Source organism: Barbus barbus (assembly GCF_936440315.1).
Source record: "Barbus barbus genome assembly, chromosome: 13".
Taxonomy (NCBI): Eukaryota; Metazoa; Chordata; class Actinopteri; order Cypriniformes; family Cyprinidae; genus Barbus; species Barbus barbus.
In genome coordinates, this window is record NC_136741.1 from 27856405 (window position 1) to 27880300 (window position 23896).

General features: G+C 36.7%; 1 protein-coding gene across 2 annotated transcripts; it reads left to right on the forward strand.

Moving 5' to 3' along the window:
• Window positions 1-1969: 1969 nt before the first annotated feature.
• On the forward strand, window positions 1970-5273 carry LOC306879456 (transcriptional regulator Myc-2-like). Of its 2 annotated transcripts, XM_079432410.1 has the most exons (3): window positions 1970-2361; window positions 3228-3770; window positions 3895-5273. In XM_079432410.1, the coding sequence occupies exons 2-3, from the start codon at window positions 3239-3241 to the stop codon at window positions 4452-4454; spliced, it is 1092 nt and encodes a 363-aa protein (XP_079288536.1). In that variant the 5' UTR covers window positions 1970-2361; window positions 3228-3238; the 3' UTR covers window positions 4455-5273. The 2 variants fall into 2 exon arrangements, with proteins under 2 accessions (XP_079288536.1, XP_079288535.1); XM_079432409.1 differs by lacking the exon at window positions 1970-2361 and having other exon boundaries at window positions 2933-3770.
• The last annotated feature ends 18623 nt before the right edge of the window (window positions 5274-23896 follow it).

Here is a 23896-nt window from a genome sequence, read left to right on the forward strand (position 1 = left end):
TAAGAAAGCATTTGCTAATAAAATCAAATATTTCTACCCTGTGATCCAAAAATGTAAAAAATGCACATAATCATGATGGACACATTTTACATCCTTCTAACATTTAAAGCCAAATAAAGGGTCATAATTATGAAATAAGAAATAAAGCCAAAACATTTAGTCAATTTAATGATATTTATTTATTTATTTTTATTACATGATGCTTTATGCTTCGCTTTGTCATTCTTTCATAATCATAAAAGCAAAAGTGTGCAGTTACCCATTTTAGAAACACCCTTTGCATGTATTTATCATCAGTGATGATTCATTTATTGGAGCTCACTTCATCTGACATGGGTCTAACAAGTTTGAAGCAGTCATTTAGAATAAAATAAATTACTTTCTACTCATTTTCCAAGAGATAGTGAACTTGTTAACAAGATGACAGTGTGTGAATGTGGGCAAACCTTACACTTATCTTTGGATGTCCGTCTAGACATGTTCTTTTTATACATTCCTGATAAGAGAAGAAATAAACCTCATTAGAATGGTGTAAATGCCATATCTTTTTAAAATTACAACATTTATTTTAAGCTGTGCTGCTGATGAGGCAATCTACCAAACAATGGCATTCTTTGTTGAATGAACACAAGCCATTTAAATTCCAGGTCTAAAACATGTAGCTGGACAACATATGGAGGCTATTTTAGAGATAGCTAGAAGCAATATGAATGAGTGATGCAAGACATTTAAACGGTCTTTGACTACAAAATGCCTCCCATTGAGTTTAACAAGCACACACTGCTACAACAAACCGCATGAATGCTGGTCAAATGACAAACTTTCTCTAGAAGGTCTATCCCAGACAAATCTAACATATGACAGAATTACTTACAGTCTAAAGTTAAACTTTTTTTTTTTTACTTTGTGTAGTGTATTTTGGGATGAGGTAGCATACTTGGTGTAAGTGTAAGGTGCATTGACTTATTACTAATGTTACATTCACTGAGCACTGCTTTCTCCTGTCTTTGTCCATTGTGCAATATTCATTTCATTAGTGGAATATATACAAATATTAAAAGCACTCTTGATCAAAGTGTGAAAGATACACTAAAGGCCTGGTTCTAATATAGAAAGGTTAGATTATATGGGGCCGGCTGCTGAGGAGGGAAGTGAACTGAGCGATGTCCTAATGCTGTATATCTATCTGGAGTTCACTATAGGTACACTAGCCTCATTCAATGGTCTCTAGGTGGCAACATTTATAGGGCATTCAAAATACATACAGATCTGTCCATTTGAGTCACTGATCAGCAGTGTGATTTACTTCTTTGCTCATTTACCTTATGTGTTATGAATAATCATTGCATTCAAAGTCAATCAAAATTGTTGCTTTTCAATTTGAACCTGTATTTTTTAGGTATAGCCTATTAAAAGTGCTAAACTCTCATATGAAAACTGCATACATACCAATTATGGATAATGAATGTTGTTTGAACAGTTTAAGAAGACGTAGAGCATATCACACTGTACAATGAACGAAGAATCATTTTTCCCTTTGTTGCACTCTGAGGTCAGTGGTTATATGGAATGCAGGATTCCGCCCATGTGTTGAATTCGCGGGAGACTCATAAATCATTCCTGCCACCTCAGAAGGAGGGGTTACCTCTGCACGTGTTGAGCCGGATGCGATTCTTTTGTTACGTAACCAATCTTCCTCATATGCCTTTTAGTCACTCCAAAGTTCATATTGCTATCTCTTAAGTCGCGCGAGATCTGCTGTAAGGGATTGTCTGTTTGAGAACACTATGTCTTTGTATACATATATTACCCGCCAAAACAGCACAATGTGATCGCAGCATTCTTTCTCTTTTTTTTTTTTTGTACACACTACTATCGCTATCGCATGCAAACCCGGCATTTGTGAACACTAGCACACGTGTTTGAGAGTAACAACCCCCTTCTTTTTCTTGGAATTGCACGGTTCATTGAGTGCAAGAGCGCTCCGCCAGCACACTAGATCCGACCTATACTCCCCTCATTCCTCCGCGGCTATTCAGCCGCTTTTCCGTGAAGGATTTTATTGAATATCAAGCTACACACTATAATTAGGCATTATCACTTTGAGAGTTTTCATTCAACATTTCTCGAAAAGGTTTTGGCGCGAGTTTGCTGACGCGGAGGGATTACGGCAGTACATCGTCCTTTAAAATTAAATGGTCGCCATGCGTCGCCACACCCACCGCCAGCTTCTGTCCGCGTGGGCTCTGACATGCCGCAAGGAGGGTCTGCGGTTTTTTTTAAAATAATTTTATAAACAGTTGTTTTAGATTGACCCACGGTTTTCATCGATATTATTCGCCATAGCGTTTGGAAAAAAAGGTAAGACGTGACTTTTTTTGTGCTTTCGTGCGTGTGGTCTGTCTACCGGCGTTTCCTCCGTATACTATTACAACGTGAACCTCTCGCTTACTTTTGCAGCGCATTACTCAAAGAAATTGCCGTAGTAAAAGCGTGTTGGAAAGTTGCATTAACAAAGCTTTATGGATGACTTGTATTACTTTTGATCCGCTATTTAATGCGCAATTATAAAATGCACAATTCTTTTCATTCACTGTCTGTTGTTTCTTTCACTCGCATCAGTTTACCTGCATTTTGTACAGTGTACAAGTATCAACTTCGTTCTCTTTAAATAATACTATTTTAAGAGTTTGATCATTCCTGCAGATCTTAACATTATTTAAAAAATACTTTTAAGACGGGTTTTCATCGTAGCAAAACTTAAAAACTCGTTTTAGTAGAAACACTTTAAGAAGCATTTGAGATGAATAAGCAGACAAAATAGTTTTACATGAATTGCAAATCCTTTGACAAACATGTTTTAGCTCGTTTTCTTATGAGCGTTCAAAAAGTAAAATGTATGATTTAAATTTTTTTTTTATTATTTGGGAAATTTGGAGTGGAACAAGCCCCCCCTGAACTTCCAGCTGTTCAGTGACATCACTGCACGGGCAGACTAGCCCCCCCCCCCACACACACATGGGCGGGGCCACTATTGTAAACATGAATAAAAATGAACGTGCGAGCCGGGAAACTTTACAATCGGCAGTGCATGAGAACAACACTTCGCAGGCCGTTTAGACACAACCAGCGTTTACTTGAGAGCCGAGAGCCGGGTGGACGCTCACTGTTGGATGCACGCTTTCTATCATCTTCAAGGATTAATTTCTCGTGCGTTTTTCTAACAGGTTCCGCGAAGATGTTGCAGGCTTGTTCTCCATCGCACGATTGGTTCTGCGACTCCGAGCCGCTGCTGTTTGACGACGATTTTTGCCTGAGTCTCATGAAGGACTTGCAGACCATCCCCACGCCGCCTCAGTCCCCTCCGATGAAAGCCGGCCTCGCAAAGAGTTTATCCACGGTGGATCAGCTGGAGTTAGTATCTGGACTTTTAATAGACGACAGCGACTTTCTCCAACTGGACTGGAACTTTACCGGCAGCGCTTCAGCAGCGTATTCGGATCCGCTCTCGGAGGACTGCTTGTGGCAAAGCGACAAACCGAACGAGGATAAACTCTCCGCGGTGCTCTCCACAAGTCCCTTGCTCTCCGATATTAACACTGAGATTTTTGCCGAGATCGCCGGCTCTACGCTGGACTGCCACGATGTGGCGCTCGCCTGTCAGGCTCTGGAGAGCGAGGATTTACCGCTGGACGTCCAGGAGCAGATCGAGTCCACGTCTGACTATGGCTCTCTGTCCACTGGAGGAGAATCATCTACAAGCGATTCTGGTGAGTCTTTTGATTCATTTACCAAGTTTATTTTGCTATGATGGAAGTTATTTTCGTAAAACTGGATTTTAAGTTTGCTCGAACACCGTTTTAACTGTTGTACCGCTATGTTTGTGCTCCACAGAGGAGGAGATCGACGTTGTGACCGTCCGGCGGTCGAGCACGCTGACACGGTCGCAACACCAGCAGCAGTTGGAGGACGGTCGGCGTGAGCAGCAGCGTGCTCTGAAGCGCTGTCACTTTGATATCCAACAACAGCACAACTACGCCGCCCCACGGCCCGCCTCTCCTCCGCCCCCGCCCTCCCCTTGTTCCGCGCCCCCTCTCAAACGCTCCCGAGGGTCCGGAGACTCCCACCGAAGCGCTCAGAGTACGGGACGCTCTCGCAGTCTGGCTTCCCGACAGGGGGCGGACACTGAGGACGAGGAGGAGAGACGGAGGACTCACAACGTGATGGAGAGGCAGAGGCGCAACGAGTTAAAGAACTGCTTCCTTAGGCTACGGGACAACGTCCCCGAACTGTCCAATAACGACAAAGCATCCAAGGTGGTGATTTTAAAGCGGGCTAAAGAAAGCATCAGAAATCTGCAAACAGAGAACCAGAGACTAAAACAGAAGAGAGAGAAACTTCGAGAAAGACAAGTGCAGCTGAAAGCCAGACTGGAGCAGCTCAAGAGGTTGTGAGGGTCTGGGACTAAACAATGCCGGTTCAGTCACTAGATAGTGGTCTGGGCTCCTGCTGGTTTGTGGACTGTGACACTTGTGACTGACTGTAAAGACTTTGATGTCTCTGAGGAGATTCTGGACCCCCCATCAAGTTCCTCTTGGAAACATGCATGGTCAATGCAAGAAGCGTTCTCAGTGTTGTGACTTTACATTGTGCTAAAGTCATTTAGTTCTTGAGTCTTAATATGAAACGGTTTTGTATACTGTATGTTGGATGAATAATCAAGGAAACACATAGTTGGCCTTAAAAGAAACATCCTAGATGATCCTCACACATTCTACCTTTTTGTTCTTGGCATCCATTTCTTGTTATATTTTGGGCTGGATCCAAAGGATGTTAAAAATAAGGCGTTGAATGTGATTTGAGATGATTACGTTTTATAGACTAAAGTTAGCATTTGTTGATGTTCAGACTGGAAAGATAAACTATATTGGATTCATGTTCATGCATAGCTCATATTGTTGAGGTCTGGGGTTATGGAGTGTATTCATATTTGACTCCACGTGTCTTTACTCTGTCAGTTATTGTATGTTCCCTCCCATTTCTCTGTTTATCTACCTCTACCAGGAAGAAGCCTGGCTATCTTATTGCCTTCATAATGGCAACTGTATAGAATGTTTCTTCAGTTTTTTTTTTTAATGTAAATACCAACTGTTAATTATGTATTATAAATTATTTAGGCTTTTTCTTGGTTCATTTGCAGGTTTAAAAAAAAAAAGTTCTGTTCATCTTCAACTGCACTTTGTTTTATAAAGTAATAAAGAATGAGGAAGATGACATGTTGTGTTTGCATCTTTTTATTGGCAGAAAATCACATCAGAACAACATCAACTTAAAGATTTCTTCAGGTGTGGTTTCTTCACAAGGGAAATTGTTGGCACACAGAGTTGCACAAGACTAAAACCTTTAAAGAATAGCAGGAATGTTAGTGATGGAATTCGGGTCAATATGAGGGGGTGGCAGGGTTGACATTTGTTGAAAGTCTAAAGGGCCTGATTACAGCGGGTCAATAAAACACTGAAGTGTAGGTGGTACCAAACTGAAACTCTGAGCACAAACTTGCCCCATGTGAATCCCATAAAAGAGCCTTTATGCATAAGCCTTGTTCTATAGTAAACCGAATTAAGCATAAACCATATACTTTAGTGTGACCGGTAAAAACTGTTAATTTGGTTTAATGTATTACATAATTTACAATTATCCGAATGAATATTTGAAAGTCAAATTCATACTAGTATTCAAAAACTCTCGATGCCAGAGGCACTGTGGGTAAATATTTGACTTACTGCCCAAGAGTAGCACAGTCCTATGATTCATGTAATTTTTAATGAAATATCTAAAATTACATAATTGTATATTTGATAAATGGTGCCTTATATATATATATATATATATAAATAATTAATGCTTTTATTCAGCAAACATTTATAAAAACTGACAATGTAAAGATTTCAATTTCAAATAAATGCAGTTATTTAGAACTTTTAATTTTTCAGGGAAAAATAAATCTGTTTCTACAAAAATATGAAGCAGCTCAACTGCTTTCAGCATTGGTAATGAGAATAAATGTTTCTTGAGCACCAAACCAGCATATTAGAATGATTTCTGAATGTGACTGAAGACTGGAGTAATGATGATGAAAATTCAGTTTTGCCATGACGGGTATAAATCACATTTTAATACATATTTAAATTGTAATACAAAATTAGGACTTTAAGTAACCTTTATCACTTCCCTCAGAACACCAAGCAAGTCCTGGCTGAAGCACTGAAGGTTTTGCAACAAGTGTCAGAACGGGTTTTAGACCTCCATTACTTAGTCTTCTTTCATCCTTTGTGCTTAAACCTGTTGGGTCATGGATGCTTTGGATAGAATGAAAGCGAGGTTTGTCTCCTGACAATCTGCATTGTGAAGACTGCATTCAATCTTTAAACATGTAAATGTGCTGTCATCTAGACAACCGGCCCCTGAGCCGTTCTGAAGTTGTAGACGGAGAGGTGCCAAAACAACCAAAGCGAGACCATTACGAAAAGATCTGGAAAAAGAAAGCGCCCCCAGTAGTTTCACGTTTAAGTCTAGTTTCAATCACACAACTCAATATTTCTAAAGGGTCTGTGGCTGAAACAGATCACATTTCCTAAAATAAAACAAATGTGTTTTTAATCTTTATGGTCAGCCATTAAATTTCACACATTTGATGTTGTGTGTGTTAAGATCAAAAGTTGCAACATTTGTAGGAGGGTTGAACACTCACACACACACACACGCCAGTGCATGTTTTGCTGGTGTCCTGAGGCTGTTCAGTAAGACGCAAGAAAACGTCTTGACGAGGATACCATAGCATTTCAAAAGATCATCTTCAGACCAAAGCCCTCCATAAACACAGGGAATCACCTCAGGTCTGATCCTAAATGAGAGAAAAGATAAGAAAAGAGATAAACATCTATTTACTTCAGCTATAACAACCATCTCTCTTTGAAAACCGGTGCTTCCACCAATCCACTTAAACACATGACCTGGGGAATCATCCTTAGAGATCAAGAAAGTAGTTTCTGTATTTCTTATGCATACTGGGTTTGTTCAAGAAGTGGAATGACACCTTAAAAATCTTAATTTAATGCAGAAACTTATGCATTCCCATACGCTCTTAAATATATTATTGGCATTCATTATTGGCATTGATGGTTCCATGAAGAACTTTTAACATCTATGGAACCTTTCCATTCCACAAAAGTTCATTTACGCTGGAAAAAGGTTCTTTAGATTAAAATATTCTTTGTAATAAAAAAAAAAAAAAAATATTTTTAGAATGTTTCAATGAAAGATTCTTTGGGGAACCAAAAATGTTTTTTTTTTATGGCATCACTATGAAAACCCCTTTTTTTTGGAACCTTTATTTTTAAGAGTGTATTTTCTGAAAAACGTCATGTGAAACTTTCAACAAGCCTGTAAGATGACAATCTTGCCATTTTCTGCCTTTGATAGTGTTTTCATCATCGTTTGGGCTTTAGCCTGTTGGTCTGATGTGAACTGACACTGTTGTGTTTGCTTTCATCACACTAAAGTGTCTCTGGCCATATGTTCCCTCGCAGCAAGGTGACAAGAGACAGGGGCCATGATTGGCTGGGACGTTTCACTGCCTTCCTACTGTCATTAAAACATGAAAGCAGATTTTAGAGCTGAAATAGCCACTATAAAGAATATTGACCATAAAGTTCTCACAAACATTCATTCATCAAAATAATTCATTGCAAAGAGATCAACATCTTCCCAAAACATACTTTTAAACATTAAAATATCATATAAAAGGACCCAGAAATGGTGAACTTCAAGGGCTAACATATGATTTATGAAAGCATTTTACATGCAAATCTGACGAACGGTTATTTCAGTGATGCACCTTCAGAATTATATAAATGATTGACACATAAATTAGATTTTGAGACGGGAATGACTGCTGGCTGTTTTCAGAAAAATAGCTTTTTTGAGTGGTAGCAGTCACTGAAGCGCTCCAGGGCTCAGCACAAAAATGCCAAATAGCCACTGAAATCCACACACTACGCTGACACGTGAGGCTTTTCGGAGTGGTAGACAAGGACAGGTGTGAGATCTGTTTGAGGCCAGGATACACCCTCTGGGCTGTGTGGAAGGGGACCGTCCTGGATGCATGTGTGGAGCTGAGAAAGTATTTTGAGGACAGTTTGAGATCAATGCATGTGTGTGTGTTCAACACATGATTTATGAAGACACACCACACGCACTAACCACAGGGCTAAAGTTAGTCAATTGCAAAGCAACATCTTCCCAGCATTAGAAAACCGCACAACTGCACTAAAATGGAGTTTTCAATAGAGAGTCCCTTTCAGAGGTTTTTTCTCCACACACACAAAAAAAAACATCAACTTAAGAAGCCTTGGGAATAATTCTAATTGTTTACTTATATTTGGAATACACTACACTATTTTTGAACAAATTTTTGCCCCTGGAAAAGTTGCCAAAAGTTAGAGCCAGTACACAGATTTTGAGCAATTTTACTGAAAATCACAGTGTATATCAGGCACAGTTTTTTGGCTTCAAACATGTTTGATATTTTGAGCTGATTTTGGAACATCTAGCAATGGAGGTGCATGTTTCTGTTTCAGTTTGTTGTGTTCAGAACAACTTGAAAGTCTGTGTGTAATCCTCGGGCATTTACTGTACAATGCTTAGTTTTTCGTCTGCAACCTTTTACAAAGTCAGCAAGCGTATGATGCCTAGTGTTTTAAAATCTCTTTTTTAAAAAAGTGATTTTTAAGTCATGTAGTGTATTCCAGCTTTTAAAGGGACAATTCAGCCAAAAATCTATATTAGGTCATCATATTCGTACCCTCATGTTTTTCAACTCTTTGGCTTTCTTCTACAGAACACAAAATAAATCGTTTGAATTGGTTTTGTTCATAAAATATAGGTCAATGGGTTCCACAACAGTATTTTACCATATTGACTTTCACTGAAACATCGTCTTTTGTGTTACTGCTGGAGAAATACAGGTTTGGAATGTTATGAAAGTGAGTAAATGATGATAATTTTCATTTTTGGGTGAGCCATTCCTTTAACTTAAGGCCTGCGGGCATACTTGCATATTATGAATGTAATAGGAGTTCCAAATTGACCCTATTAATGCACATTATTGACCATGATTCATCATGTTGTCTTTGCAATCTTATCATAAAGCAATAAAATTTCCCAACCCAACTGTCTGCCATAAACAAATAGCTTTTCACACTAAAATTAAAACCCGTTGGATAAAACCCATCCAACATCTTTTTGTCCTCACTGAATATCTTATTTCACACTGAAATACACTATATTGTGAAAGTACAATGGGATTAGAACACCGTTTCATGTTGACTTCAACACATCTATGGTACACAATGCCTTTGGACCTCAGCGGCCATGAAACAAACATCATTCTTTCTTCATATTCTTTGTCACTTACAGGCCTGGATGGGAAGCACACAACAGCAATTCAGTACTAATATTACCAGCAACAGCACAACCATTCCCTTTGATTTATAGGTTTTATCTTGAGAATAACAAAAAAGGAGAGCAAAATGACTCGCCACATGGCTCACATTTCACTTTCATCAATTCAACTGCTAAAGCATACACGTCATATTGACACACAACTGACTTTATGTCTTTCAAAAACTGATGTTGTGATTGCCGTGTAAGCAGTTATCTAGAGGTTTCAGATATGGACCGTTCGCTGAGTGTCTTCCTGATCTAGCATGTAGTCAAAGTAGCATAACATTCGCTTCAAGAACACTTCATCTTATCAACTCAGAATCAACTAAACCTCATTGTCACAACGATTAACGGTTTTAAGGAACTAACAGAAACTTCCCTGCAATTTTAATACAAAGAGGCTTTCTCCTAATCCCAATTTAAGTACGTAACGATTTACACTCAACGGATCTCAGATCCTTGTCTTTCTTTGCTTTGTTTTGGGATAATTGATGGAATAAACTACTTATTTTTTGACAATTACTCCTGTATTTCTTTTAAATTTGGTGTGTACTGGCGATGATATACAGAACCAACTAGCCAGTATATCTCGACTAGTTAATCATAAAGGAATTCAAATAGCCTAAAAATAGTATCATATGAATGATGAATGAAGCTAAATCGCTATTTGTGACTTCCTTTACAATCAAACTAGTAGAAGCACACACACTACATGCTGATAACCAGCTCTTGAATGCCCATGCACCTTTTGGTCAAAGATCTCTAATCCCAGAGAGATGAGCACACGGGTGAACAGAGGTTTTAGGGTCACCCCCTAATGAAGCCTAATCCCCCAAAGGTTAAAGGTCACCGTGTCTCCACTTTCCAGGGCATAAGAAGGTTCTTTCTTTTGTGGATGTTAAACCTCCTTTTCTTCATGCCCTCAGAGCATAATGAGAGTCCAGTCACAGCGAGAGAAGCGCCGGGGTAATTAGGCATAGAAGCTGATAGGGTGTCTTTAAACATTAACGGAATTTATGTGGATTATTTCAAGTATGTCAAATTGCATCGGAAAGATTATTTCACATAAAAGCTTTTAAACTGACAAAGGAATGATAAAAGCATGTGTTGACAAGTTGCACAATATATTTCTTTTTATTTTCTGAGCCAAAATGCCGCTCGACCGGTTGGGTCACACGGGTATCACACTCTCACATACATGCAAAGAAACACACTTTTTGAGAAACTGCTCCATGTTTCAAAGTGAACAGGGAGTGAAGTGGCATTCAAGAAAAATATGATTCGTAAATCACAGGACCTTCCTGGGGTCTTCACCCCTGAGCTCCTGTAGGTGTGCATGTCTGTCATCTCAGGAATGTCCTGTAGTACATGTACGTACACATGAAGAGAGGTAAGGGCACACATAAAACCTTGTTTTAAGCATAAAATTTTTTTATAAAAAAAAAGTAGTTAATTTTATGCTTAAAACAAAAATAGCTTTATACATACATATATATATATATATATTAAAAACTTAAAAATTAGTATAATTTGTTCAAATGAAACTGTATATATTTTAATATCAAAATATATTATTCAAAACATAATTAAAAATATATTTTTGCATTTATTAAAAAATTATTTTAGGATGGAAAGTGTATTTTCTTGCCCCTTAAAGTAAATTTAAGTTTAACCAAAATATTTTTTTGGAATATTTTAAATATAACAATTTTTTCTGAAAGTTTTACTGGAAAAAAAACACACTTATTAAGTATTCTATAATTATAGCATCAATCAAAATGAAAAATAATAAAGGTTGTCTGGTCTTATGCCATCTACAATACAACGTTTACAGAAAAGTGGTAGATCCTTCACTAATTTTAGTTGCCCACAGGCTTAAATAGTTCATTGATGATTATTTGGCTAAATTACTGTGCAACAGCATTCCTTCCATTTGTTTCTCTGTGAGAAATACATTGGGGCATAAAACCGGCTAATGAGCACAATGAGAACTGAATGTGAACGTGATACGATTGTAAACCTGTGAGATTTGTTTTATATTTCAGAATTAGGAATTTAAAAAGAGGAAGTAACTAAGAAACGTATTGCAAAGAGAAGAAAAGAGAAGTAACGAGAAGGTGTGACAGAGGGGGAAATGCTCATTTGTATAGCTGTGGTGATGAGTTTTGATGAAGCAGAAACAAGCACATTAAAAATATTGCAAAGCATCATGTCTTTCTGCTCACTAACAAGGGAAGTTGTTACGGTACACATGTGTTTGTGTGTGTGCAAGAGTTGCACATGATTTTAGAGTTTTGCATCATTCTGTTGACACAAACACACCCAAAGGTTTTTCAAAGGTTGGTCATTCATTAATAGAGGCGATTTCCACATTTGTACATAGTGTGTGACCTGGTCAAAGGCAACGGAGGTGAGATTATATGAGGTGTTTAAGGGTTATAAGTTTAGCCTGAACTTATAAGCATGGTTCGTCTATAACGTTGTTCCATCTCTCTGCAAATCATTTCCAGTCCTCTCTCGAAAAATAAAGTGGTAAAAAGACCAAAACGGTTTAACACAGACTATGGAAGAATATGTACATACATACAGTGCCCTCCATTAATATTGGCACCCTTGGTAAATATGAGCAAAGGCGGCTGTGAAAATAAATCTTCATTGTATTTCCTTTTTATCTTTCATTCAAAAAATTCACAAAATTCCACCCTATCATTGAAGTAAAACAATTGAAAGTGGGGGGGAAATCTCATTGTGAAATAAATGCTTTCTCTAGTTCATGTTGGCCACAATTATTGCAACGTCCTTTTCCCAAAATAACAGCTCTGAGTTTTCTCTTATAATTCCTGAAGAGTTTGGAGAACACCTGATTAGAGATCAGAGACTATTTTCTTCATACAGAATCTCTCCAGATCCTTCAGATTCACAGCTCCATGTTAGTACTAGTTCACCTCACTCATTTTCTGTAGGGTTCAGGTCAGAGGACAGGGACAACCATGGTAAAAGATTCATTTTGTGCTCAGTGACCCATTTTTGTGTTTGTTTTGGATTGTTGTCCTGGTGGAAGATCCAAACACGGCCCGTTATACGATTTCTGACAGAGGCAGTGAGGTTTTGATTTTTTATCTGTTGGTATTTGATAGAATCCATGATGCCATGCATCTGAACAAGATGTTCAGGACCTCTGGCAGAAAAACAGGCCCACAACATTAAAGATCCAGCAGTATATTTAACCGTGGACATGGGGTACTTTTTTTTAAATCCCTGTTTGTACTAAACTCATCTGGTGGGTTTGCTGCCAAAAAGCTTTTTTTCAGTTTCATCTGACCATAGAAGCTAGTGCCATTTGAAGTTGCAGTTGTGTCTGACAACTGAATTTGCTGGAGTATGTTTTTGTATGAGTGAGGAGAATTTTCCTTGAAACCCTCCCAAAACAACATGTGGTGATGTTTGATATATTTTTTTCTCCAGCTGTGATCCTTGGAGAGTTTTTGGCCACTCAATCTCTCCTCCTCACCGAGCATTAGGACGATATAGACACATCCACTTCCAGGCAGGAAGACATTTTAACATCTGTAGTTGATAGGAACCTCTTAATTATTACTCTGATGGTGGAAATAGGGATTTTCAGGGCTTTAACTCTTTCTTACAGCCAGTTTCTATTTTCTGAAGCTCAACAATCTTGTTCTGCACATCAGAACTATGTTCTTACTCCTTGTGATGGATGAATAAGGGAATTTGGCCTTTGTGTTCCTCATATTTATAATCCTGTGGAACAGGAAGTCATGGCTGGACAATTTCATGCTCCTAGTCACCCTGGTGTGTTAAAAAATGTAAAAATGAATGGGATATACTTCAGAGATAATGTACTCATAAGAATTTCTAGGGGTGCCAATAATTGTGGCCAACATTCATTGGAGAAAAACATAAATTTCATCATGAGATTTTCTCCCCACTTTCAATTGTTTTACTTCAATGATAGGTTAGAATGTTGTGAATTTTTTGAGTGAAAGATAAAAAGGATAAACAATGCAGATTTATTTTCACAGCCGCCTTTGCTCATATTTACCAAGGGTGCCAATATTAGTGGAGGGCTCTTTATATATATATATATATATATATATATATATATATATATATATATATATATATATATATATATATATATATATATCACTTTAGAGACTATATATATGACTATTTACAGTGTATGGTTTAGTAAAGTAATTGTTTTACTCACAGTGTGTCCTTATAATATTGTTGTCATTTTTGTAAACTGCATTGCAATATTACATTTAATTCTATACCTGTATATAGCTGGAATGATAATAAACACTCTCCATAGGCTGCGTTTGAATTCAGTATTAGCATATTGCACAGAATACATCTAAATATAAATATGTATATATATATATATATATGTGGAGCAGTATGCAGTGACAAACAACTATTATTGCCACTTTATTTTGCATTTTCAGTTTAGTGGCATCAATGTACCATCATGCAAGTATATAATATTTATTTTATATAATTAAAGTTTTTTTCTTTTTTTTACCCAATTCTGTGTAAAAATGGATGGAATGGCTTGTAGGTCAACAAGAAGGATGTGTTAAAAATCACAGCTGATATTTTGGTTCACTTGTCATATTGGAAACATGACTGGACATTGGAAAGTGTTTTCTTTCTTTCTTTCTCTTTCTTTCTTTCTTTCTTTCTTTCTTTCTTTCTTTCTTTCTTTCTTTCTTTCTTTCTTTCTTTCTTTCTTTCTTTCTTTCTTTCTTTAATATATAGTTTATTTTTGAAATCGACTAAAATTCATTTGTAGTCCATGGGCAGGAAAAAAGAAATGTATGGCATAATTAAAACAATTATTAATTAACATAAATAAAACATCACACCTAATATTAAAAACACATTGCAAGTAGTAGTAATACGATTACAAACAAGTTGCAGTGTAATAAATACACCTAAAATAAATGAATGTTAATGAATAATGATTGAAAAAGGTTTTTCAATGATCACATATTTGGCTCGTCTTCAGCCATATTTTCAGTTATAACTTAAATTAAGCAAAGGACAAACACTGATTAATGCAAATTGGTAGTGTGTTCCAAATACTGAAAGCTCTTATAGAAAAGACTGAGTGACTAAAGTCTGCGGCTCTAAGTATATTGCACTTCTTTTGAAGCAGGGATATTGCTGTATAGCTTGGTGAGTGTAGTATGCATACAGAATGTAGTCCATACTGCACTTACAACACATAGTGCATACTGAGTACAAGTAAAAAAAGCTATAAAAAAGGCCATTCTTCACATAGTTGCTCCATCTGAGTGTGTGTTCTCTGGCCGTCTCTGCCTAGCTAATAGCTCATGACAGCTTGAGGTCTCGCCCTGTCAGCTCTACCTGCAGGGGTCTGGCCCAACGCCTCTTCAGGGTAATTGTTCTGCCCTTCCAACACCCCACCCCCACCCCTCAGGCTTTAATCCCTTCCCCCAAGAATGCTATCGAGGGTCAAGGTGTGTGAGGGGGGAGAAAGAGGAAGAGAGAGAGTGTGTGAGAGAATGTAGGAGCAATTATAACTGTATGTCAGTGCTGTCAATGTAAGCTCTGTTCTGCACAGCCGCTCAGGGACACATCTACACTTCATCAAGACACCAGCTGAACAACTGTGAGAATGAACTGTTACGTAACACTAGTGTGAGATTCAAAACCTCTTTTAATTATAATAATATAAGACAATGCCATAGCATCAATAAAATAATCTAAATAAATAAATGTGCTGTCATTTTTCCTTTGATGATATGTGGTCTCTAAGTTGTTCTTAGTGTTTCTGTGTACTGTCTAGGCGATTTCTAGCCCAACCACGTCTCTATATTCTGGTCACTAGATAAGATAAGTCAGGTTTCCCTTTCAATATTATTAATAGTATATAGTTGTTGTTGTTTTTTACCTCCACCAGATTGCTTTTTTAAAGTTAAAGTAATAAAAATAAAGTTAAATATTATAAAAAAAAGAAAAAAGGATAAAATGCTTGATATTATTATAAATTAAATAATTAAATAAAATAAAAATATATATACAATAAAAATAAAAATATTAATTCATAAATAGAATAACAACAACATAAAATCTACATAATCACATTGAATAAAATAATAGCAATCAATAATTAAATATAAAATATCTAGAAAAAAAAAAAATTACGAAATTATTCAAATGTAAAAAATATTTAACATTAAAACATTAAATTACTAAAATAAAAATTATTAATATGTAACTAAAAATTAAATAAAATGGAAAAAACAACAACAAAATTAATTAAATTGAATCAAATTTAAATCAAGAAACTCGGATCTATACCATCATTTCAAATGCCTTCTGTTCTCTTTCTTTGTTTCTGAAACACAAAGGTTGTATCAAAGAACTTAGAAAGCACACTGTTGTTGAAGTCAGAGAGTTCCCCAGTGCTGTTTTTGTTGGTCAGCTCGGGCACCTGTAAATCATTGGCTAGGACGCAGACTTTCTGTGAGGCTTTTCCTAGAAACTCGCCTCTCTCCAGTTAAGCTGAAGAGACTTTCTGAATATATGTGTGCATGAGGACACTGAGTGGCTGAAAACAGTGGGGCGGAGAAAAGCCCTTCATTCCAGTCAACCAGATGGGAGAGTGTGATCCCAGACACATGGACCTAAGCCCAGGAAAATTCATAGAAGAACAGAGGAAGAACTGTACATGAAGACACACATGGAAAATAACAACTATTGAGGGATCAGGGTGTCCTCATAATATGTGTGAGGCCAAGCCAAAGTCTGAACATGTGTTTTACTGTGGGCTAACAGCCTGAATGTGAATGAACCTGGTGTGCTTTCAAGAAATAATTCAACTTAAAGTGAAAATAGTCATATTTGACTCACCGTCAAGCTGTATGACTATTTCTTCTGCAGGACCCAAAAACAGACGTTTAGCACAATCTCAGAGGTTCTCCCTACTGTGAAACTGGATGGTGAGCAGGAGCTGTCACTGTCAGGAGCTCAAAAAAAAAGAAAAACACAATAAATGCATGCTTTGCATTTTGCTGTAACTATGCATTCCCATACCTTTCATTAGGAAACTCCATGGCTATATAATGGAGCCCTTATGTGACAGTTTTAGTTACCTCAAGGAAGAACTGCTTACACACTGCCCTTGTTTTGGAGTAATTTCAGCGTTCTCCAGCATGTGTGGTCTGAGACTAACCAACAAGCTTTGAGAAAAGCTCTGAGATATTTGACTGACCAAAAAAGGCAGTTTGGATGAAAATAGCAACATCTCCTAACCATTCTATCATAGTACATAAACCATTTACATCAGTCACACCGTTGCAATGCACGTAGATAGTTTTATGCAAAACTCACATAATTAATGTGCAGCAATAGTAACACATAATAGTAAATATAAAGAGCAATTTTTTTTTACGTTTACCAGAGCAAAACTCACAGTCATGATGCCAGGCCGTTGCTATGCAGTTGCTAAGGTGTTCTTGGATACTTTTAGTGCATGGTCACACTATATGACACTACATTTCCCTCTCTTCGGCGCAAGTCTGTTGTATTTTTGGCCGTTTTATTGCTCAAATCAATAAACTTAAGCATGACTAATTATAATACTGATACTTGTCTTGCATGAGTGAAGTAGATAGATTAAGAGAGAAAACACATTTACACCCCTGTAAAAAAGGTTCACTTTCAGTCTAAATTTGACCCAGGCCCCTCATGGGTGGGTGTTTTTGAGCTGAAAACTTCCATTTCTGTCATGTATGTCAGATGATGAGTCTTGTTTTTGCTAAGGGCTTCCCCTTTTACGAGTGTTGGCGTCTGACAGCTCATCTCTACCTTCTGCATGATCCGGCCGATACAGTAAGTGATCTGAATCTCTTGTGCAGTTCTGCAGAAGCACGGGAATCATGAGACACCACATCATGATCATGAGCTTATTGAAAGTCTCAGAGGTTCACAGATCATTCATTTTCAGACCAGCTTTACTGGTGGTGGTGGTGGTTGATATTTTTAGTTGAACATTTTGTCATGCACAGTCAAACTTGGTTAGATGATTGAACTGATGGTAGATCAAAACATACTCAAACATGCATGGGAACACAGAGTCTTTAAAGTCTTCTGGTAAAAGGGTGGGAGCTTCACATGGTGGATTACTCACAATCTTCTGATTTCAGCAAAAGAGCCGTTAGAGTATAAAAGAGTGTCCCTTTCTCATAAAATGCAGCATTTTACAAGAAAGAAAATGGCTCTTTTAGTCGTAATATAGCTAATTTTCCTGAACAAACACCATTCAGATCTGATTTTGATCCTGAGCCAGCTGTTAATGTACGTCATTTCATTATTTTTGTACAGGATGTAAGCATCCTAGAGGTTGTCTTAAATTACTGCTATGCCAAATTATTATGCTATGCTGAAAATGACCACAATGAGTCACATTTTATCAGTAATTTTCATGGCTTCTCAAAAATATTGAACTTTTTTAACATGTTCATGCAGTAAATCAGTATAATCTACAGGAATCTTTATCTACAATTAGTGTAAAGCACTTTTATCATCAAATGTATTCATCATTAACATTTCATCACCTCTCTGCATAACAACAATTGGAAAATAAGTCAATGGAGTTGTATGTATATATATGAGATTCATCCCCTTTTCAGCCATTCAAGTACATACGCTTCCTGTTGACATCTTCATAGTGATTTCTGCTGAAGCAGAACAAAAGCAAATTATATGATGTAACTGTGGCTCTTGGGGCCCTACAACCCCTGATTTCTAACATCAAGGTGAAATGCAAATGAGAACAATGTGTGAGAAACACTGGGTATGCAAAAGGAAACGTTCCTTTTTAATGTTAAACCCAGATGGGGAGCTTCCCCCTGATTTTCCTGTTAGTAAAGTGCTAGCGCAAGTGCTGCAACAGAAAGTACGGTGTGAATACCTACATATGACTTTCATGTGAAATTTCCCTAAATAGCTCCATTGTGTAGGCTGTGCTGACTACTTGATGAGCATGATAAGTATTTTAATGTGAAAAACCACAAATTTGAATCGCTCCAAGAATTCAAACCACGTCTGACAAGAACATGCACATTAATCTGAACAGTTAAGACCACTACGGACTGTGCATGCACTTTAAATGCCATCTTTTTTTTTTAAATCCTCTTTGAATATGAAAATATTCAGGAAATGTAGTTTGCATTGCTAATGCATCACAGTTTACTGTTATTAAAAGTGCTACCATTTTGCATGACACAACATCAGACGGTCTCCAGATAAATGGCTAAAAGTTTTGGTTTGTGTATGGCCTCCGGTTCCGTTACCTCTATGAGTGATGCATGTTTCCACAGCGCATGCTTCTCGATAGGAGGATTTCCCCTTGTTGTTCAAAGCTGCACTCATGACTCTCTCGGTTTCACTCGCTCTCTTTCTCATTCCCCCCCCCCCTCTCCAACAGAGGGGGCTTTTCATTGTTTTGCCTGTGGAGAAGCAAATAAAGGGGGAGTTTTAAGACTGATATGAGTAAACTGCAAAGGTGCAAATGTCTCACTGCAGACAGGTGGTTTGACACACTTCAATGGTCTCAGATTTTTGTTTCCACCCCCCATGCATCTTACTGCAAAGTTAGGTGACGTTTGAATAATGGGAATTATTAAAAGAAAACTTCTAGATGAATTCCTGTAATGGGAATTGGAGGTGAAATGTGCTTTATTGTCATTAAACTTGAAAAGTAAAGATTGCGGTTTCTTTAGAATTTCTTATCACGTGAGATTCACCCTATAAATTTCATTCCAGTGTGAAACAGACATTTTCAGAATAACCACCAGCATGTATTTCTCAACTTCTTCAGCTTGTTCCTACAGCTGCAGAGATCAGAAGAACACGATAAGCTCCTCAACACACAGGAATGCGACAAGATAACACAGAAATTTGCCTACAGGGGATTATTTCGTGGAAATGTATTCAAATTAAGATGATGGCATTGCAAAATAAAGATGTTACATATATATGTATATATACATATATAAGTAGAGTGGGGGGAAAACGCCCCCCTTAAGGACTGTGTTTGAAAAGTTAGTTTAGTGACAATGACATAAAATTGTAAACAAAGTATGAAAAATAGAGTTTTCATGTTCTTCAAATGCCCCCCAGTCTGACAAAGCAATTTGCTTTAAACATTTACAGCAAAATCAGAGTACAGACAGTTTTTGCTTAAGTGTAATATTATAATAAAAAGCTATTTGCCAGTGGGGTAAGAGAAATGCAGTGCATGAATTTAGACAAATTAGTGTTTTTTTATTATTATTACCTGAAAACCAAATTTCCTGCAACACGCTTGAGCATTCAAGGAAATATCTGAACATCAAGAGAATTTTATCTGACCAAATTAAAACGCATATCTAGAGAGAATGTGCTAACCTCTATGATAGGGTTCTGTCTGTGTGAACCCTATCATAAAAATCCAACTTCTCAGAAGGAACTCCCTGGAATGGAACAGAGTGCATATGATGCAGAGCCAAGACTTACTACTATCTTTGTATTCCTGCATTTTTTTATCAAGTTGGCGTTCATACAATGACCTGATCAATCCAGTTCAGTTCACACACACATGCACTCATTCGAACTCTCGTTTGTCCTCTTCACAGAAAGTCACCTGGCCTTGAAATCATAGTGATACGTCAGCCACCAAACAAACACCCATACGCACACATGCATATCAATCAGCAGGGAATGTAAACCAAGCTTTGCTGAGTACTGTAATCATGTTCTACTGAACTTTGTCCCGGTATTTAGTAGGACTTCTTGGTCCCTTTAATTTAGTGACATGTGTACCCCATGCATACTTGGAAAGATGTTGATTTTACTTGGTAAAACCCTTTAAATCAGTAATCTAAAATATTATTGTGCATTGAAATAAGTAATCAAGTGTTATTTATGTGTATATATATATATATATATATATATATATATATATATATATATATATATATATATATATATATATATATATATATATATATATATATATATATATATATATATATATATGCTCTTAAAAATAAAAGGTGCTGTACGATGCCATAGAAGAACCTTTTTGTCCAAATGGTTCCATAAAGAACCTTTAACATCTGAAGAACCTTTCCGTTTCACAAAAGGTTCTTTGTGGTGAAAGAAGGTTCTTCAGATTATAAAAAGGTAAGGAAGAGATGGTTTTTTAAAGAACTTTTGACTGAATGGTTCTTTGTGGAACCAAAAATGGTTCTTCTATGGCATCGCTTGAAGAACCTTTTGAAGCACCTTTAGTTTTAAGAGTGTATATGGAGATAGGCTATTCAAATTAAGATGATGGCATTGTAAAATAAAGATGTTTGGGAGCAGACTGTTGGTTTTTGCCTCAAGTATGTTTACAGCTGCAGTATGGCTTATTTTATAGCTTTAGCTAAAGAAAAATTTTATTATTGAGAGAAATTATTGTATTATTGAGAGAAATTATGCATATCATTTTTAAGGCATGTGAATAGATTAGAGTGGGGTAAAATAGGCTATTATAATTTTGTAATTCATAATTATTGATTATATTATTTTTAATTTTAATAATTTGCCAATGGGAAAAGAAAATTACAGTTAATTCAAGACATTTTTCGTAATATCTTACGCTGCTTTGATTCTCATGTAAATTTGCCTTGTTTGTCTTGTTTTCCACTAAAATAGTCTAATAGCATTAGTATTTAGACTAGTGCTAGTGGAAAACAAGACAAAAGTACAGATAAAAATGATTTTCAATGTGATTTCACTAATGTAAATTTAAATGTAATGTCATAAAGATTCAGAATGTCTGATGTCATGACGGCACATTCATTCAATTTAATTTTCAATTTGAATATTCAAACAAATGTGTTCTCGTTTCTTCTGGTTTTGTATTCCCGGTTTGAAAAATTCAGTTAAAATCATATTATTTTAAACAAATCATAATCAAATCAACAAACGCTGTTTGCAATTTTAGAAAATGTAGTTTTGTCAAACTTCCCCTGCTTTTAAAAATAAAAATGTCTTGAGAGCCACATTGATACACACAACTCATTTTACTTCTGTAATATGATATTTTCTGAGTAAAATAAAATATTTAATGAGAAAAAATTTGGACTCCAATTTATTCCTCAGAAACTTGGATCATACAAAGCAGGCTTCTTCTCACCAGACTAAGACTTTTCTAAAACATAAAATAGTTATTGGCTATTGGTTAACATTAGGCTACGTCAACGAAAGAGGCAGAGCGAGATTATGAAGACTATAAAATAATATGGAATGATGTTTGCCAAAGAATCATTCACAGTAAGACCAGAAGCGTGTAGTAAATAGACAAAGGGTCAATTTTGATTTCATGTCGACTTCGGACCCGTCAGAGTTGAATGTGTGTTTCTGGCATGTGTGTGAACTGTCAGAGGGAACATGTGCATGGGAGATTTGTGGGAAAATGTCTTGTGACAGCAGCATGAAATGGGGTGAGTGACAGCAGACAGCTGAGGGACGTGAAACGAGACAAAAGGACAGTATATATGTGCCGGAGTGCATGAGCATGTAAGAGGAGAGAGTGTGTGTGTGTTCTAGCATCTGTGTATCTGTCTGTGTCTGCAGTGGGGCAAACCGTTTCACATTCCTCAGACGCAGTTGTGTTTTGCATGATTTATAGTTCGTCTGAATCGGTGACGAGTAAAAGGCATAATTACAGAACGTTCTGTAAAGGATTTTTACCTATGGAAATGCAAATGGTCACGTCTGCGGATGAAAACAGATCATTCACTTAATGACCGGCTGCAAAAGACATTTTATTTACAGAACATCAAACTGAACTTTATACTATAAACCAGTAAGCCCACATGAACCTATTCGAGCCCATGAGCTTGCTGTGCAAGGTTTGGCTAAAGCACTTATTATGGCAATCATTTCTAAAAGGATAGTTCACAAAAAAAAGAAACAAATTTTCATGTCGCCTTATTCAACAGAATGTCCAGGCTGCACTGTTAAAAAAAAAAAAAAGTATATAACATCATACAAACCTAGAAAGACAAAAATGGAATAAATGAACGATTTTTGGACTAACAGTAAGAGAGAACAAATGAATGTATTACACGAGTTCAGCAAGATTCAAGCTCCGTTACAAACTCGACAGGAACGATTCGTCTTATCTGAGTCTAGATGTAATCAGTGTGGTCCTGAATCAGGGTTTACAAACAGTTTACAGATTATCACCCAACTGCCAGCTGAGATACGTCAGGAATCTGAAGTTCACTGAACCCTCTTTGTGCAGTAATGAGGATCCATTAGCAAGTAACTCGACACAGGGCCTGGATCAGAGGCAGCAGATGCTGATGTCTTTACACGGCTAATAGCAGGAGGCGTAATCAGCACTCTCAACATTAAATGAAATTAAGAAGAGCTGAAAACTGGACAACTTGCAGACAGAGAAGGTTTCTTAAAAACAACAACATATGTTGTGTTTTACATGCTGGTCCTCAACCGGCTTCATAACTAGCTTTCCAGTATGACTTCCTTTGGCCAACCAGTCTGTCATCTGGCTGACCAACTTCACCAACTGGTGAACATCATGGCTATCATAGTCAACTAGCTAGACCAGCACCAATCCAGCATGGGCCAGTTTTGAAATGTCTGCAAATTTCTGTTGAGCAGTGCTAAAATATAATCTCACTGGGATTACTTACTTTTACATTTTAATTTTATTTTGAAGATAACAACAGATACCATAAGAACGTTATGTAAAATTTTAAGCAATCCCAATATGCAGCACGACAAGCTTAGCAAAAGCATCTGACCATGATGGTGGATGTGGTCATAAGAGTACGTTTAAAATAAACAAATAAATAAAATATAAATAAAAAAAATTATATAATTTGTTTAAATATATATGAAAAAAATATTATTAAATATTATTCATATTTATTTAGTAGTGGGCAGCAGAAATAGAAAATAATTTTATGTAAATAATAAATTAATTAATTAGGGAACAAAAAAAAGGAGAAAAGGAGTTTCTGTTGGTGCCTTCAAGGATTTGATATGGCCAGTATTTGTTGACATAAGCTAATTTAATTTAAATCACATTGATTTTACATACTGGACTTTAATTAAAACTCATTTTCAAGTTACCCAATTAAACAGTTGTACAGCATATTAGAGTAACAATAAAATATCTGCAATACACTTTTTGTCATTAAACAACTTAAACATAATTGTAAACTACTTGGTAACCAATCACTACCACTCCTAAATTTAAATACAAACCAGATAAATCACTTGATCTCTTTCCACTGATTCTATCATTTCTCTAAAATCCCCATCTCTGCATAGG